At 35.3% G+C, this 15,104-nt stretch overlaps 1 protein-coding gene across 2 annotated transcripts in view; it reads right to left on the bottom strand.

The window, feature by feature from the left end:
• SMURF2 (SMAD specific E3 ubiquitin protein ligase 2) overlaps positions 1–15,104 on the bottom strand; it is an 86,796-nt gene that overhangs the window by 36,106 nt on the left and 35,586 nt on the right. For both annotated transcript variants that reach the window (XM_025047140.1, XM_025047139.1), the window contains 2 exons: positions 10,385–10,423; positions 5,170–5,278 (listed from right to left, as the gene is read on the bottom strand). In XM_025047140.1, the coding sequence (XP_024902908.1) occupies positions 5,170–5,278; positions 10,385–10,423 (148 nt within the window). The remainder of the gene's footprint in view (positions 1–5,169; positions 5,279–10,384; positions 10,424–15,104) is intronic.

Here is a 15,104-nt window from a genome sequence, read left to right as displayed (position 1 = left end):
CTTACAAATAAAAAAATCTGAACTAAAGTATCAAGTATGCATGTACCAGTTTTCAAATAGACCTAACGGAGCTAATCTGGCAAGTATAGACTATATGATGTGTTAAAATTCTAGAACCAGAATCAAGTATTAAACGGCTAAATCACCCCAAACTAAACATTTTAAAAAGTCACATTAAATCAGTTTCCCAAGTGGAAAGCCAGATTTATAGGTATGCTCAACGATTGATTCCCTCAGGTCTTAGAGCAGCTCACCACTGGATTAAGTATCCTGTGAAGAGGTTGGATGTCAGGCCCATAGAAAATACATTAAAAACAGGAAAGCTTCTATCAAGTTTGTATCCTTAAATAACTATTTGACAGTGTCTCGCCCCCCTGCCAAATGGACTTTATATAAAACATATATTTTTATTGTATTAAGCCATTGAAAGTTTGGTACTGTCTACTATCTGTTAGATCAGTTAGCCTGCTCTAACCAATACAGGGAACAAATCATAAGGAAGGGCCTTTGTCAGCCATGGTATGAACTCTGGCTTTTACTCCAAGTAAGATAGAAGCCAACAGGGACTTGGAGCAGAGGAACAACAAGAGTTGAAATACTTTTTAACAGGATCACTCTAGTTGCTATGTTGAGAAAGGCCGTAGCAGCAACACTAGAAAAGCAAGGTGCCTAAGGCAGGGGTCAGCAGACCACAGCCCGTGAGCCAAGTGCCAGCAGAGCATAGGATACAGTATAATTTCATTTTTTTCAAGGATAAAAAAAAAAATTACGTTTTAAGGCCTTATTAAAAATATTTAGAATGTCTATATCTCTCCATTCTCATTTCTACTTTTGAAACATAAATTCATCCTTTCCTGTTTGCTGGATTCCCCCATAGTGTTGGAACTAGTTTCCTTGCCATTCTTGCCTCCCTCTAAGTCATTCTTCACAATATAGGCCAAGTGTTCATTCTTGGATACAAATCTGATTATAGCATTTTCCCACTAAAAACCCTGTCATTGTTCTCCATTGCTTTTAGGAGAGTATTCAGAGTTATTAATAAGCTTCCAAGGACCTTCATGAGCTGGCTCCTGCTTTCCTATTTTTGCTTGCTTTTCACCACACTCCCCTCACCTTACATAAACTCGCCAATGCTGCCTCTCTGAACTGTTTTCACAGTCACGTTCTCTTTCACCTCTAGGTCTTCACACAGGCCACTGTTACTTAGGGACTTCCCACATTTTCCTTTTTCAAGTTACCTCTTACCTAAGGTCTAAGTCTAAATACCACTTTTTCTAGGAAGCTCTCCCCAACCCCTAAATCCATGTTAAGAAGTTCTATATATTTTCCACAGCACCCTACTCTTCCTCATCTTTTTAGCACACTTTATAATTTCCTATTTATTTGTCTTTATACACTACTTGGCTACATGCTTGGAGGATAGTGTCGTATTCACTGTAGTAGCTGGGTCTCTGGCTGAATATAAATCTAATTGATGCTAAAAGAAAGGGCTTGAAATAATCTGATTAAGAACTCAAAAGCTTAGCCAGCTACATAGATAGTAGCTTATTAAAACTGTTTTCAAAATCCCTAAAGGCCAAGTCAAATAATAAAAAATCTGTGACCTAATGCAACACACACACGCACACACACACACGCACACACACACGACATACTACTGAATTGTATACTTGAAAGTCATTTGATTTTATTAATCGATGTCACCCCAATAATTTTTAATTACAAAATTCAACCAAAAAAAAAAAAGCATGTATTTCATATTATGGCAATAAATGGAACATGCAGTGTTTTTTTAAAAAAATTCTGACCTAAAATGTTTACTAAAAGCATCTAACATTTGAGAATTACATGCCAGATACTACTACTCTAAGCACTTTACATGTACTATCTCACTTAATCTTCGTATCAGTCTTCTAAAATAGGCATTGTTGTTGCTGTTATTATTATTAATAGAAACTGATACACAGGGATTAATGAGTAGATGATCACACAGTAAGTGGCAGGGGTGGGAAGTTAGGCAGTCTCACTTCTCTCTATTGCCTATCTTTTTAGTTCCAAATTATTTGCTTATTAACTTGGAGTTACTGAGCCATAGCACTGAGGGGCAAACACAAAAGCATTACTCTTAGTTGTCTCTAGATATCTTAATGTTGAGTGGAGACATAAGATTTGTTCACATGTGGTTTAGAAAGTCAAATTTAAATAACTGAGCACAGTCAAGGCTGAGCTGGGTATTCCAAGGTGTTTTAGAGCTAATGGTCTAGAAGTAAGTAGGTGAGATGTCAGGCATAGAGGTTTTAATGGAAGATCCAAGATTATTTTTTGTAGGTAAAGTCAAGTGGAACATTTTGAAGAAAAGCTGAAGTTGATGAAGAGTGAAGTAGAATGCCAGTGAAGCTTAAAAAGCTAAAGACTTGGAAAGTCAGGATATCAGGATGACTGACATTTTTATAACATGAGAGATTTGACAAATGGTAGAAGTTTAGGAAACATGTGATAACTGAAGTAGCAACCTGGAAAAAAAAACCTGAAACCTAAGAAACAAACAAGAAACAAGACTATTTCTGCCACCAAACCCCTGAAATATTGCCAAACTGTATGCCCAAATTACTCTGACGGTGATGGTGGGGCTGAAACAAAAGGATTAGTGAGAGAGTTTAAGATGACGTTAATCTAGTGTACAGAGATACCACCTAGCATTCTTACACTGCTCAGCTCCAAGAACGCTAGCATCTAGGAATAGAGCCCTTGGGCGGGAGACAGGAAAATTATGTGCAATGAAAATGTCACAGTTACACCTGCTAGTTGACTGGCTCAACTCATGGGCATAGAATTTCCGATCCACATTTAAGTGCCTCTTCTTAAATATAAAAAGACAGAAATCCAAACCAAACTGACAGAAAAAAGGAACTCTGAGGAAAGAGAGGTAATACAAGTAATGGAAGAAAACTACAATTACAACACTCAGTTCTCTAGTCAGAGAAGATATTGCAGTCAAGAAATAAAAGGGAGTTATAAAAAGGGGATAGTCAGAAAGCAAAATGATCCTGGAAGTTAAAAATGTAAGAGCAAAAATTACAATACATAGAAATGCTGCAAAACAAAATTGAGGAAACAGCCCAGATATGTCATTTTAATTTTTAATTTACTACTAAAACAAAAACTTTTTATTAAAACTTATTTTTTTAAAACTAGGATAAAAAATGAGGGAAAAAGATAGGACAACTAAATGATGATCAATTTAGGAGTGATAACGTCCAAGTAACAGGAGTTCCAGAAAAGAAAAAAGAGAGGAAGAAAGAAAATGGAGGAGAGGAAATTATCTACAGATAATTAAATAGAAATATGTACCATAACTAAAGAGTTTAAGTATCCAGATTAAAAGGTCCCACTATCTAGCACTATGTAGCAGACATACCAAATCTATCATCAAAAAATTTAACATCGAGCATATACAGAATACCCTGAAATCTTGTAGTGGAAAACAATAATTATGAAGGACAAAAATCAAGCTGGCATCAGCAATACTCTAAACCTGCACTGTCCAAAATGGTAGCCACCAGCCACAGGGCTACTGAGTACATGAACTGTGGCCAGGCTAAATGGAGGCGCTCTGTAAGTGGAAATCGAACCCCTGATTTCAAAGACTTGGCTTAAAATATACACACACACATGTATGTATGTGTGTATAATTCAATAATTGTTTTATATTGATTGCATGTTGAAATAAAAATATTTTAGCTATACTGAATTAAAGAAAATATATTATTAACCCTAATTTCATCTATTTCTTTTTATTTTCTTTAATGTGGCTACCAGGAAATTTAAATTACAGACGAGCTGCCATTGTGGCTTACATGATATCTCTATTCGACAATGCTGATCTAGACTTAGGGGACAATGGAGCAATTTACTCAAAATCTGGAGGAAAAGTGATCTCCCCTAGAAGTCAATACTCAGAAAAACCATCAATCAAGTAACTAGACAAAATATATTTTCAGAGAAAATCTCAAGTAACTTTCTACATCTTTGTACTCCTTCTTAAGATGACAATGGAAAACAGACTTCACCAAAACAGAGAAGTAAACAAAAAAATAGGAAGTCATTGGACCTAGAAGAGACAAAGGAAATTCCCAATATAACAATAAAAGCAAGTTCCAGGACAACTATGCAGCAAGTCTCAGAACTACCACCAGATCTCACTGGAGCAAAAGGATAGAGGCTCCAGGAGGGATATCTCCAAGGAGAAAACAAAGCCAATGGATACTTCATTAGTTAAATGTATGCAAAGGAGATAGTTCTAAAGAGAGTTTGTGAATCAATTAATTAGATAGAAAACTAAACAAATGGTAAAGTAAGATAGTCATTAACTTCAGAAAAACAAAAGTTGTCAAGAAAGGAAATGTAATCATTGCCCATCATGTGACTCAGTTATGAATATTTACATGATCATAATGTAAATGCAAAACGATGATGTAACCAAGAAGGTTTAAATAACTATATAGGAGGGTTGGGAGAAAGGAAGGGGCATGTGGGTGCTGGGGAGTAAGGATGAGAGATAATCAGTTGTAAAAGCTAAGTCATCTTCTGTGGTAGGAAATTTTAAAATAATACCTAAAACTAAATAACTAGATATTTATTTAAATATTTATATATCAAAATGCTAAAAAATAAGCATGGTATCTAGAAAACAGAAAAAAATACTAGAATAAATAGCCAAAGTTATTGAAAGCAGTTACCTTAAGAATGGGCTTCAGGAATAAGAATGGAGCAGAGAATTGCATTTTCCCATTTAAAACCTTATAGTATCATTTGCCTTTTAAAAAAGGTACATATACTACTATGATTAAAATAAAATTTAAAAGAAACCATCCATATAGAAGCAAAAAGAATGCCTTTGAGTGTACCTCAACTGTTTTCTAGTTTTATACTTATAATTGCCTCAAAGTGAATTAATACCTTTAATTAATTTTTAAAAGGGAGAGGAAACTGATCTATACTGTATATACTTTTTGTTCTTCATAGGCTTATTATGAAGGGCACCTCATCTTCCAGAACCAACTACCAATTAGCCAAAGTACCTTCCACTAGGTGTTGTATCCTTTTTCACAGACTATATCATATAATACTGATTCTATGTTTCATTTCAAATTAACCATTTAAACCTACAGGTCATAATGCTGATTCCACTTTGGATCAAGTGTATTCTTCACAGTATCTGTAGAATGGCATTGCCCAGATCCATCAACCACCACTTTAGCAAATGGGTCAGGAAGTCCTGTGAAAAAAGGGGAAGGTTTTTCTTAATTAAAAAATATTTTTGAAATTGAGAACCACAAGATATCACTTATGTGTGGAATATAAATCTAAAAGCAACAAACAAGACAAACAAACGGAGACTCATGGACTTGGACAACAGACTAGTGGCTACCAGAGGATTGGGGGGAAAGAGAAGGGTGGAAGAGGGAGGTAGATGGGGTAAAAAGGGTCAAATATGTGGTGACAGAAAGAAATCTAACTATAGGCGGTGAACACACAATGGAATACACACACGCGCGCACATGCACCTTATTGCTAAATTATACACCCGAAACTTACTGGATTTAGTTAACCAATGTCACCATAATAAAAAAAAAATTTTTTTTGCATGGCAGATAGAAGAATTATGTAAAGATTACTACTTGCTACAAAAGATTGTTACATTCTTTATAAATGTTTAACATTTAGCTATAAAAGTGGATCATTAAATACCAAAAACTACATTTTTTTCTTATTCCTGTCTCAAAACATTCTCAGCTTAAACTGCCAAAGTCTAGAGATTACCCCAAATGTGGAAGTTTTTATAGATCTTTACCAGCCCTTTGACCCTAAGAAAGAGAATGCTTAAAACATTCCTGGCTCTCTTAGAGTTTTCCCACGGTCTCCCTTAGTAGCTCATTTAAAAAGCTTACTAAAGGTTTTCACGTAAGAACATAAAATATAAATTAAATTAGCCAAGAAGTTTTACCTTGCCTTAAAAAAGCTTAATTATCTAATTGGGGAAATAATAATAATACACACATATACCAAAAACAAAACAAAACAAAACAAAAAAACAGAATAAACAATCATTTGTACTGATTCGTAATACTATGAATGCTTTACATATATTAAATCTTTTACCTCACAATAACCCTATGAGTTATCTCTATTTTACTAATGAGGAAACTGAGGCACAAAGGGTTAATTAATTAGCCCAAGGTCACACAGTAGTAAGTTGCAGAGCCAGGATCTCAAGTTCAGATTCTGAAGCCAAGCACACACAGTCTGCTTCTTGATTTCATGCGCTTACTACTATACTTCTCTCATTTACTATGTGGCCCAACAGTTTGTATAAGAGCTCAAAAATGGGAAGAACAGTTTGAATGAATGTGAACATTAAAGAAACGTTTCTTTTTTTTCCTTTCTCTCTTTCTGAAGGAAGGAGACTCATTTGGGCTTTAAAGAGTAAGCAGGTATGACAATATCTGAAGGGCTTCTAGGAGTCTAACCAGAGGTTTTGTGCTAAGGTATAAAAGTAAATACTGCTGGAGAGAGAAGACTGACCTGGTAAGAGAGGCTTAGACGTCAGAAAATAAAGTTTGGAATGACTGAGGCAGATAAGAGGGAGACATTTTAGGTTCTTGGGCATGGCTGTAAATACATTTTCATATTTTTCCACTAGTGGTACTCAGGTTGGCCTGGGAGAAGAAAAGACTAGAGGCACCAAGACCATCCACGAAACTGCTACAAACTTCATACAGCCGCATAAAGAACAAGGGGATGAGCAGACCCTAAATTGAGGCCATCACATGAAGAGGAGAAGGAAATGACAGTGAAGAAAGCTTCTCTGAAAGCTCTAATACAACTACTTTATAAAAAACTAATGTCAAAAATGACATAGTTTTCAGCCCAAAGAACAATAAAAACAGAGGCCCCTTTGACCAAAAAAAAGTTAGAAAGTAAAATAAAACAAGACATTAAAGAGACAAAAATGACAATTTAGATATGAGACGCATTAAGATAGTACAGATATCTTAAACACAGCTGAAAATACTAAAGCAAAATGTTGGTAAATATTGATAGCTGGAGAAACTTTGTGCCTTGATATCTATGCTAATTTTTTTTAAGTCAAGATAATAATTTGCCAAGATTCAAGGCCAGACAGAAGTCACCCAGTGAGTTCCAGTTCCATGATTCTGTAATTGTTAACTTCAAAAAATAAGAGACCAAAATTTAAGAGTGTTAAGTATTTAAGAAACTTGCTAACTTAGGTTATCAATCTATTTAATTACACTGTTCTTGAAGTTTAGCATTACTCCTATTATTTCCACAATACCTAACGATTAGTGAATGTGTTTAATGGAAGAATACTTTACCCTCTGCTGTCAATAACATTAAGTCATTTCTCCTGGGAGAAATCTACTCTACTTTGTTCTTTTGATTCTACTATCTAAACAAGTAAACATATAAATATATGTTTGCAAGCAAAAACAAACAAAAATCGCATGTCTAGCTCTCCCTTTGGATGTTGTTTAACTGGTTAAATTAAATACTAAAAAAAACCAACTTTTTGCAAAGACGCTAGGTGTGGCTTCTAAATTCTTAATCAAGTATGAGTCTCATCTTCCTATGTTTCTCTTCTGTTAAATAATACAAAATACAAGTTCTATACCCTAACTAAAAAATGCCCAAGTTTCAACTTACCTGATTATATTATTCTACAAATATTTAACTTGAGAGCCAAGTTACTCTAATGTGGTCAAAAGTTATCGTTTTCTGAAATTAGTGAGACCTCTAGTGGTAACTATAAAGTGGCTGACATAGTCTCTATTTTTTAAAATTTTTCAATTCTCTCCATTATTTCTTAGTCATGTAAAATAGCTGAAGCTCAAGAACTTTCTCACTACACAAATATGCTTAATGAGCTGAAAATAATGAAACAAAAATTTCAACTTAAAAGTGAGTTACTTACCAGAGAAAAGCTTTATTTTTGATTGGGGGTAGAAAAACATTCGACCAAACATCTCAGTTCTGAGTGACTTCAATGTGGCCCCTATACAATGCCTTAACACAGTATCTTACACACAAATCTTTTATTTCAAGGTTGCATAAAAGAGAAAAAAATTTGATGCTAATGACAACATTCTTTTAAATGGACAGATATGTGATAAAATTAATGGTAAAACTATTATGGTAGGTAATAATTATAAAATTCTTTACGTGTTCCTACATGTTTGAAAATCTTCCTGCTAAAATTCTGGGGGAGGGAGGAAGTACTTATTTTAAAAAGCCAATAAGCGTGAGGACGGTTCTTTACAAAATTCTGAGCAAAACTTTTCTTGGCAAGGTTAGATACCCTAAAATAAACAGTATTATCTTAAATTATATAAATTACTCTACAAAAGACAACATGGGGCTGTGCATTTTTTTCCTACAGTTAGAAAATATATGCATATCTATTTCATTAGCATATAGTCATGCTTCATATTAAAGTTTACCTTTTTTACTCGACATGAATTAAACTAAATTACAAGCAAAAGCTTAACTATTTCAGTATCAAGAACTGCATTATCAATAAACATTCTCATTCAAACTTAATTAAGAGATTTCTTTCTCTGAAATTAATGTGAGCAACCCTTAACTTATAAACAGATGAAAAATAAATGTAAATCGATCACAGCAGGGCGACCTTCGCCAGTATGAATCCGGGGGATATTCTGATTCCCTTCTGAAGGCCTCAAGATTGGCTTTCCTGTTTTCCTTTCCAGGTCTATGAAGTGTTTCTCCACTCTGGGTTTTAAATATAATCAGACAGTTTGCCCTAATTTTCTTATCCCTGAAGCAAGCTCACAACTGTTAAGATTTTTTATCAATTTTTACTGCTTACACCAATAAAAAAGGAAAAGATTTCCTTCTTTCCTTCTTATTTTTTTACACACAACTTAAGGACAGATAAAGATCATAGAAGTGATAATAACCAATTCTCAGAGGTTTGCAGAGAATTAAAGTAAAATCCCTCTCGACTGCCTAGGAAAACTGAGACAAGGATATTTTATTGGAGGAGCTGTGTCTTGGGACTCTGCAGGAAGGAAAAGAATTTGGGGAGGAAAGCAGGGAGACAAAACTGAAGATTTTATCTTTAAAACTGGAGCAGATGTCTTGGAGGGTATAGAGGTAGCTCTAAGAGTGTGCATTCCTCACCTCCCTCTCCTTTCTCCTTGTCACCAACCTATTCGATTCTATTTGCCACTTTGCAGTCCCACTAGGATAAATCTCACCTCAGATCAACCTAAGCAGGGTAAAAAGAGTACACACTGGTTATTAGGTTATTAGCAACAGAGATGAGGTAGCTAACATTAATTGGTGGCAGCATAGAGAGAAGCCACTAGGTACAAAAACTGCAATAGAGAGCATATCGCACATACACTGGAGACTGTTTATAACTGCCTGAACTATGTCCCAAATTATGCTAATTGCTTCACCATATAAGCACAGACACCATAAAATTTCAAGCAGAAATATGATTTTAAAATATATCAGGAGCTTATTATTTCTTTTAACCAACTCTTAAGAATCATCTAATATTATATTAGCACTCATAGCAAGTTTTTGCTGGCTGGTAGGACTTGAATTTAAAAATCTAGCAAATATTCTTTTTCTAACTTCACATATTTTATATACAAAATTTTGTTGGCTTAGAGTTTTTTACTAAAAATCATATCACTGTTTACTCAATAATTTAAAGCTATTGTGAAGTATATTCCAGGGTAAACACACGTAAGAGTACTTGCCGATTCTCCCTCACAAAACTTAATCTGAAATAAAGCCACAAAAAATTTCATAACAGATCGGCAAAGAGACAGCAAATGTGGGAACCAAATGTCTGCTTTGGAGTCTGAGACATAGGAGCAACTACGATCAAATGTGGCAGAGATTTCTTTCCTACACTCTGGAAATTTCAAGCAGGCTGAATGACTTCTCTTCTTTCCAAGGAATCCTAACTGCAAGGGTAAAATCTCCTATAAAATGTTAGAAAAAAAAGTGCTTAAAAAATAATCTCAGACCTTTCCTAGAAACCTAGTAGTATACACACCTTCAACACACATTACGTACTTCTGCATATACACACCTGCACACACACATCTCACACAAATATATGGCGGGGTGGATCAAGGGAAAAGGCTAAGGCTAAAAATGCACAAAATTCTTTTAGAAATGTGATGCCAAAAGGTTCTGAACCAAAGCATTCATGAAACAACACTGAGTTTATTTCTCAATAGAAAATCCCTAAGTCAGACAATTCTGAAAATGCTATCCAAAAAGTTTACACGCAACACAGAAGATTTAAAGTTAATTTACTTACGGAAAAAATCCTTTTTCACCAAGTTTTTTGCACAGAGTACTGCAAAGGAAACAAAATATAAAATGGTAAGACTGGATTGCCAAAAACACTAGTGAATAATAAAAAAAAAACACTACCTATAGCAAGGTATGAAATATGATCACAAACTTTCATTAAAGAATAGCAAAAGACAGCTGAATCAGTGTTTGCAAGTTTAGCAATGATCATTATTAACAGCTGAGGGCAAAAAAGTTTATAAATCTCATATTCTAATAAGAACCCAATTCCTATCTTCTATCAAGATTTATTCTCAGAATAGCCTGACAGCAAGGGGAAAACAGTTTTGAGGAGGAAATATGTACATTTGGATTGATATATTTCTTTTAGGCATAAAATAATTATTTTATCCCTAATACAATTATTTTATACTGAAGAGGATCATAAATAAGATAAAGCTTTCTTGATATAGATGAATTAAGCTTTTTAAAATTGCATTGTTTCTCTGCATCTAAACCACACAGAGATAAATTAGCTTCTAAATCATCAACTCAACAGCAGGATAGATCTACTATATCTTCCAAAAATTAAAAGTTAATATATTGAGCTAGATATTCCAAATCCACATTCCCTGGATTATCTTGCATTAAATTATTAGTTATATCATGATGGATGCACAACCTTATGAATTTATTAAAACCATGAGACTGCACACTTGCAAAGGGGTGAATTTTATAGCATGTGAATTATATTTCAATTAAAAAACTTCTGTGTATACAGTCATAAACTTAATTCAGACTAGATACAAGTGAAGGGAAAACATCAATTTCCACATATCCATAGTTTAATTTATAAAATACCCATGAAAGTAATGTTTGGTTCTACCCACGTCTACTCAGTTTAAATGGTTTGTTTAATTAGTTATAATTATTGGAAGTTTAGTGTGTAAAAAGCCATTCAACATTACAAATCTTGGGAATAAGTCTAAATATAAGTAATCACTTTTAAAGTTAAAATAAAAACCACTCTGAAGACAGATGCCATGAGTAAATGAATAAAATAATTAAGTAAGCACAAAATACTTATTTACCAGAGTCTCGTAGGCCCTGTCTTAGAAACAGTTTTGTTTTTAAAATCATAAAAACTCAATCATGAAAGCCAAGGACATAACTGAGAGTACCAAATCACAAACTTGATTTAGAAGAACTCCTCCCTAGACTTTTATTATCATCATATAAACTGAATAGAATATTCAGGATCGATACATACACAATACATATATAAATACAAATTACAGTCCAGGATTGATGAGGTTATCATGATTTAACCACCATCCTATAATTCAAGCAGTGAAATGAATACACATCTGACTTCAGAGAAACAGAAATTATATGTAAATTCCTCCAACTTCTGTCACTAAACCTACAAACTTTTGATACTTGTCCTTTTTTCCTTCCATACACTTACAGCATCCACTCTCCTGTCAAACACTGTCCTGACACGTGTGCTCTGGTTCTCATACCAACCCACCACTTTCTCAGGACCTTTGCCTCTCCTCTCCTCTAGTGTTCGGCCTCATCAGCATTTAAATATACTCAAGTCGCGCCCATGCCTCCTACCTCCAGCTACCATCCTACCTCTTCTCCTTCATAACAAAACTACTTTAAAGAACTGTCTACACTTTGTGACTCCACTTCTTTACCTCCCACTGTAATATGGCTTCTCCTCTCACTACTGCCCCAGCCCCTATCACGACTGCCCCTACCCTGCTTCTCCAAAGCCCTGGCTACCTAATTACTTAATCCACCCAATGGACACTTTTCATCCTTTATCATACTCAACCCCTGAGGAGCATTTGCCTCTACCGACTACTCGCTCTTCTGGAATGCATCTCTTCTTTTGGTTTCTGTTTAACTCTACATTCACCTGGTTTTACACCAGGTACAAAACTCATTCTAAGTCCTCCCCTCCAGATGTTTTCTCCTATGCTCCATCCAGGAAAGTTGAGGTTTTTCAGGGTTTTGCCCTAGGTCCTCTTCTTTTACTCTGTAACTTGAAGTGTACAGATGCCCATCTTTGTAAATCTTGGAATTATTTGTAAACTGTTAGATGCATGAGTATTTTTCTAGGAAAAGAACTCACATTTTTTTCTGGGAGAAAGTTCGTAGTTCAACAGATTGACAAAGCTCTTCCCTCTCAAAAATAAATCTGAAGAGCCACTTTTCCATACATTCTCCCTGGACTGCACCGTTTGATGACACCTAAATCTATAAACCCAACCCTTCGCTCTCTCCTGAACTCCAGGCCCACACAGTCTGCAAACTAAATATGCCCCCAAAATAAAATCCCCATCTCTCCTCCCCGCAAAACTGTTCCTCCAGTTCACTTTCTTTCAATAAATAGCCTTGCTTTCCACTCCACTGCCCCAATCAGAAACCTCCACAGCAACCTTCATGCTCTTCCTCCTCCCTACCTCCTGGCAATTAAAATTCTAAACAATTCTGCCTCTGAAATATCCTACATCTGTCCACTTCTATTATCAGTGCCACATCCTAGTCCAGGCCACCATCAATTACTGTCTAGGTCACTACAACCACCTCCCAATAATCCAAAACATTCCTCAAAACTATCCTTCCACCTGTCCTCCATATTTCATACTCAACCTACCACTTTCTCAGGGACCTTATTTCTCATCTCTATTACTGATCTCCATTCTTAAAAAGGTCTTTGGGCCCACACTTTATATTAGTTTACAATGCACTTCAGGCCCTGGCTCCTGCTTAATGCTGTGACCTCATCTTTCATCACCACCCTTCCCTTCTCCTCCAAGCCCCCAAGGCCAAGAACCAGCCACATTAAACTTTCATTTTCTCAAATGTACACCATCTTTCACCCACAGCCCTCACGTGTCATTCCCTCTGCCTGAAACATTTTTCTCAGGCTTCACTTTCTCATCTTTTAGGTCTCAAAAGAGAAGGAAGCCTTTTAGAACATGTTTCTCTCAATCTTCCACCCACCTGTACTTTCACAGAGGCCCATTCTCATCACAGCCACTCATCGCACTTGACTATAATTGTTTAGGTTTAGAATGATGCTTATAACTATGGAGGTGGTAAAAGCCATACAGCATAAATCATGCCTGTCTCATTCTTTTTTGTAGCTCCAGCATCAAGCACACACTACGCCAGCCATTTGATGGGCATTCAATATTTGTTGAATGAATGAAAAAGACTCCAAAATAATCTGAAATAATTTCATTGCAAGGGGGACTTTTTATACTATATGACAGATAAATTACCAATCCTCAAGGAATCATGATTTTGACTTAACAATGAAATCTTATTTTTATCATTTCCCTTTATTTAAAACAGAGGTCCCCAACCTTTCTGGCACCAGGGACCAGTGCTCCTGTAAGAATCTAATGCCCGACGATATGATGGGAGTTGAAGGCAGTGATGCTAGCGCTGGGGAGCAGCTGCAAATACAGATGAAGCTTCTTCGCTTGCTCCCTGCCGCTCACCTCCTGCTGTGTGGCCCTGTTCCAAACAGGCCATGGACCAGTACTAGTCTATGGCCTGGGGGTTGGGGATCTCTAATTTAAAATATATTCATCAGGTCATGTTTGAAAATTTTTCTTTTAAAAATTGCAAATAAGATGTTGCTAATATGTAAGTGAGTTTCAAAGGGCAATTAAAAAAAAAAAAGAACTTTAAAATCGGGTTCAACGTTTATGAAAAAAAACTGAATTTTAGTAACCCAGAGACTAGGGGAGAAAATATCAGGGTTCTAGAAGAAACAAGGTTAACTTAAAAAAATGAAGAAATATCACAATTGGTCAGACTACTAACCTTAACACTATATCAAGGACTCCGGCCAGTTTTTGTTTAAATTATTTTATACCCTAGAAGAAAAAACTCTCTTTTGTAAATTTTAAAAGGAAGATTCTCAAACATGATTTGAGATTTGGTAATTTATTTGCATAAATAATTTTCATGCCTTGGAGACTTTACTGCATTGCTCTGTTTCTTAGGAATGTATTCTGGGTACTAGAACAATTGCTCTTTCCATCCTCAGTACCAATTGTAAGAGCTCAGGAAATGCTCAATGAGTTAATGAATTTCAAAAAGGCAAACTCCTATTTGTCGACATAACAAATTCTTGACCAAGGAGGCATATATCAGAATCTCTTGGGGAATATATGTATCATATTATAATATAATTTTGCGTTTGTAATATAATTTTATATTTACATTTGTATAAATTTATATTTGTAAACCTATAACTTTTTGTAATAAAAACTATAGGAAGTTGAGCCAAGACTGGAAATAGTGAAGCTAGGGACGGGTAGCTGTGTGGAGGAACTTTCATTTTTGTTTTCTAAATGATTACAGGAGAGAGGTCAAAATAATTTTGAGAAATGCCAGACTAAGTTACTGGAAGGTACCAGAAAGAAAGAAAACTTGTAAGGTAGGTGGGGCCAGGACAAAGGCTATGGAGTACAGACTTCATCCTAGACAGCCATCAATATTTCAGTAACTTTGTTTAGTAAACTTTCTACTGAAGTAACATATACAGAAAGGTGCAGAAATCTTAAGTATATAATTCAATAAATATTCACTAATTTTTGTACTAAAACAAAACATTAAACTGGACTGTAGATATTTAGCAGCGATGTGTCCATTTTGATTAACGCTAACTACAAATGTGGCATCCTACCAGCACAGCGCCATTACTCCCGAATCCA

This window comes from Pteropus alecto, unplaced genomic scaffold (assembly GCF_000325575.1).
Source record: "Pteropus alecto unplaced genomic scaffold, ASM32557v1 scaffold134, whole genome shotgun sequence".
Taxonomy (NCBI): Eukaryota; Metazoa; Chordata; class Mammalia; order Chiroptera; family Pteropodidae; genus Pteropus; species Pteropus alecto.
The sequence above is the reverse complement of the archived record's forward strand: the minus strand, read 5'-3'. Positions and strand labels throughout refer to the sequence as shown.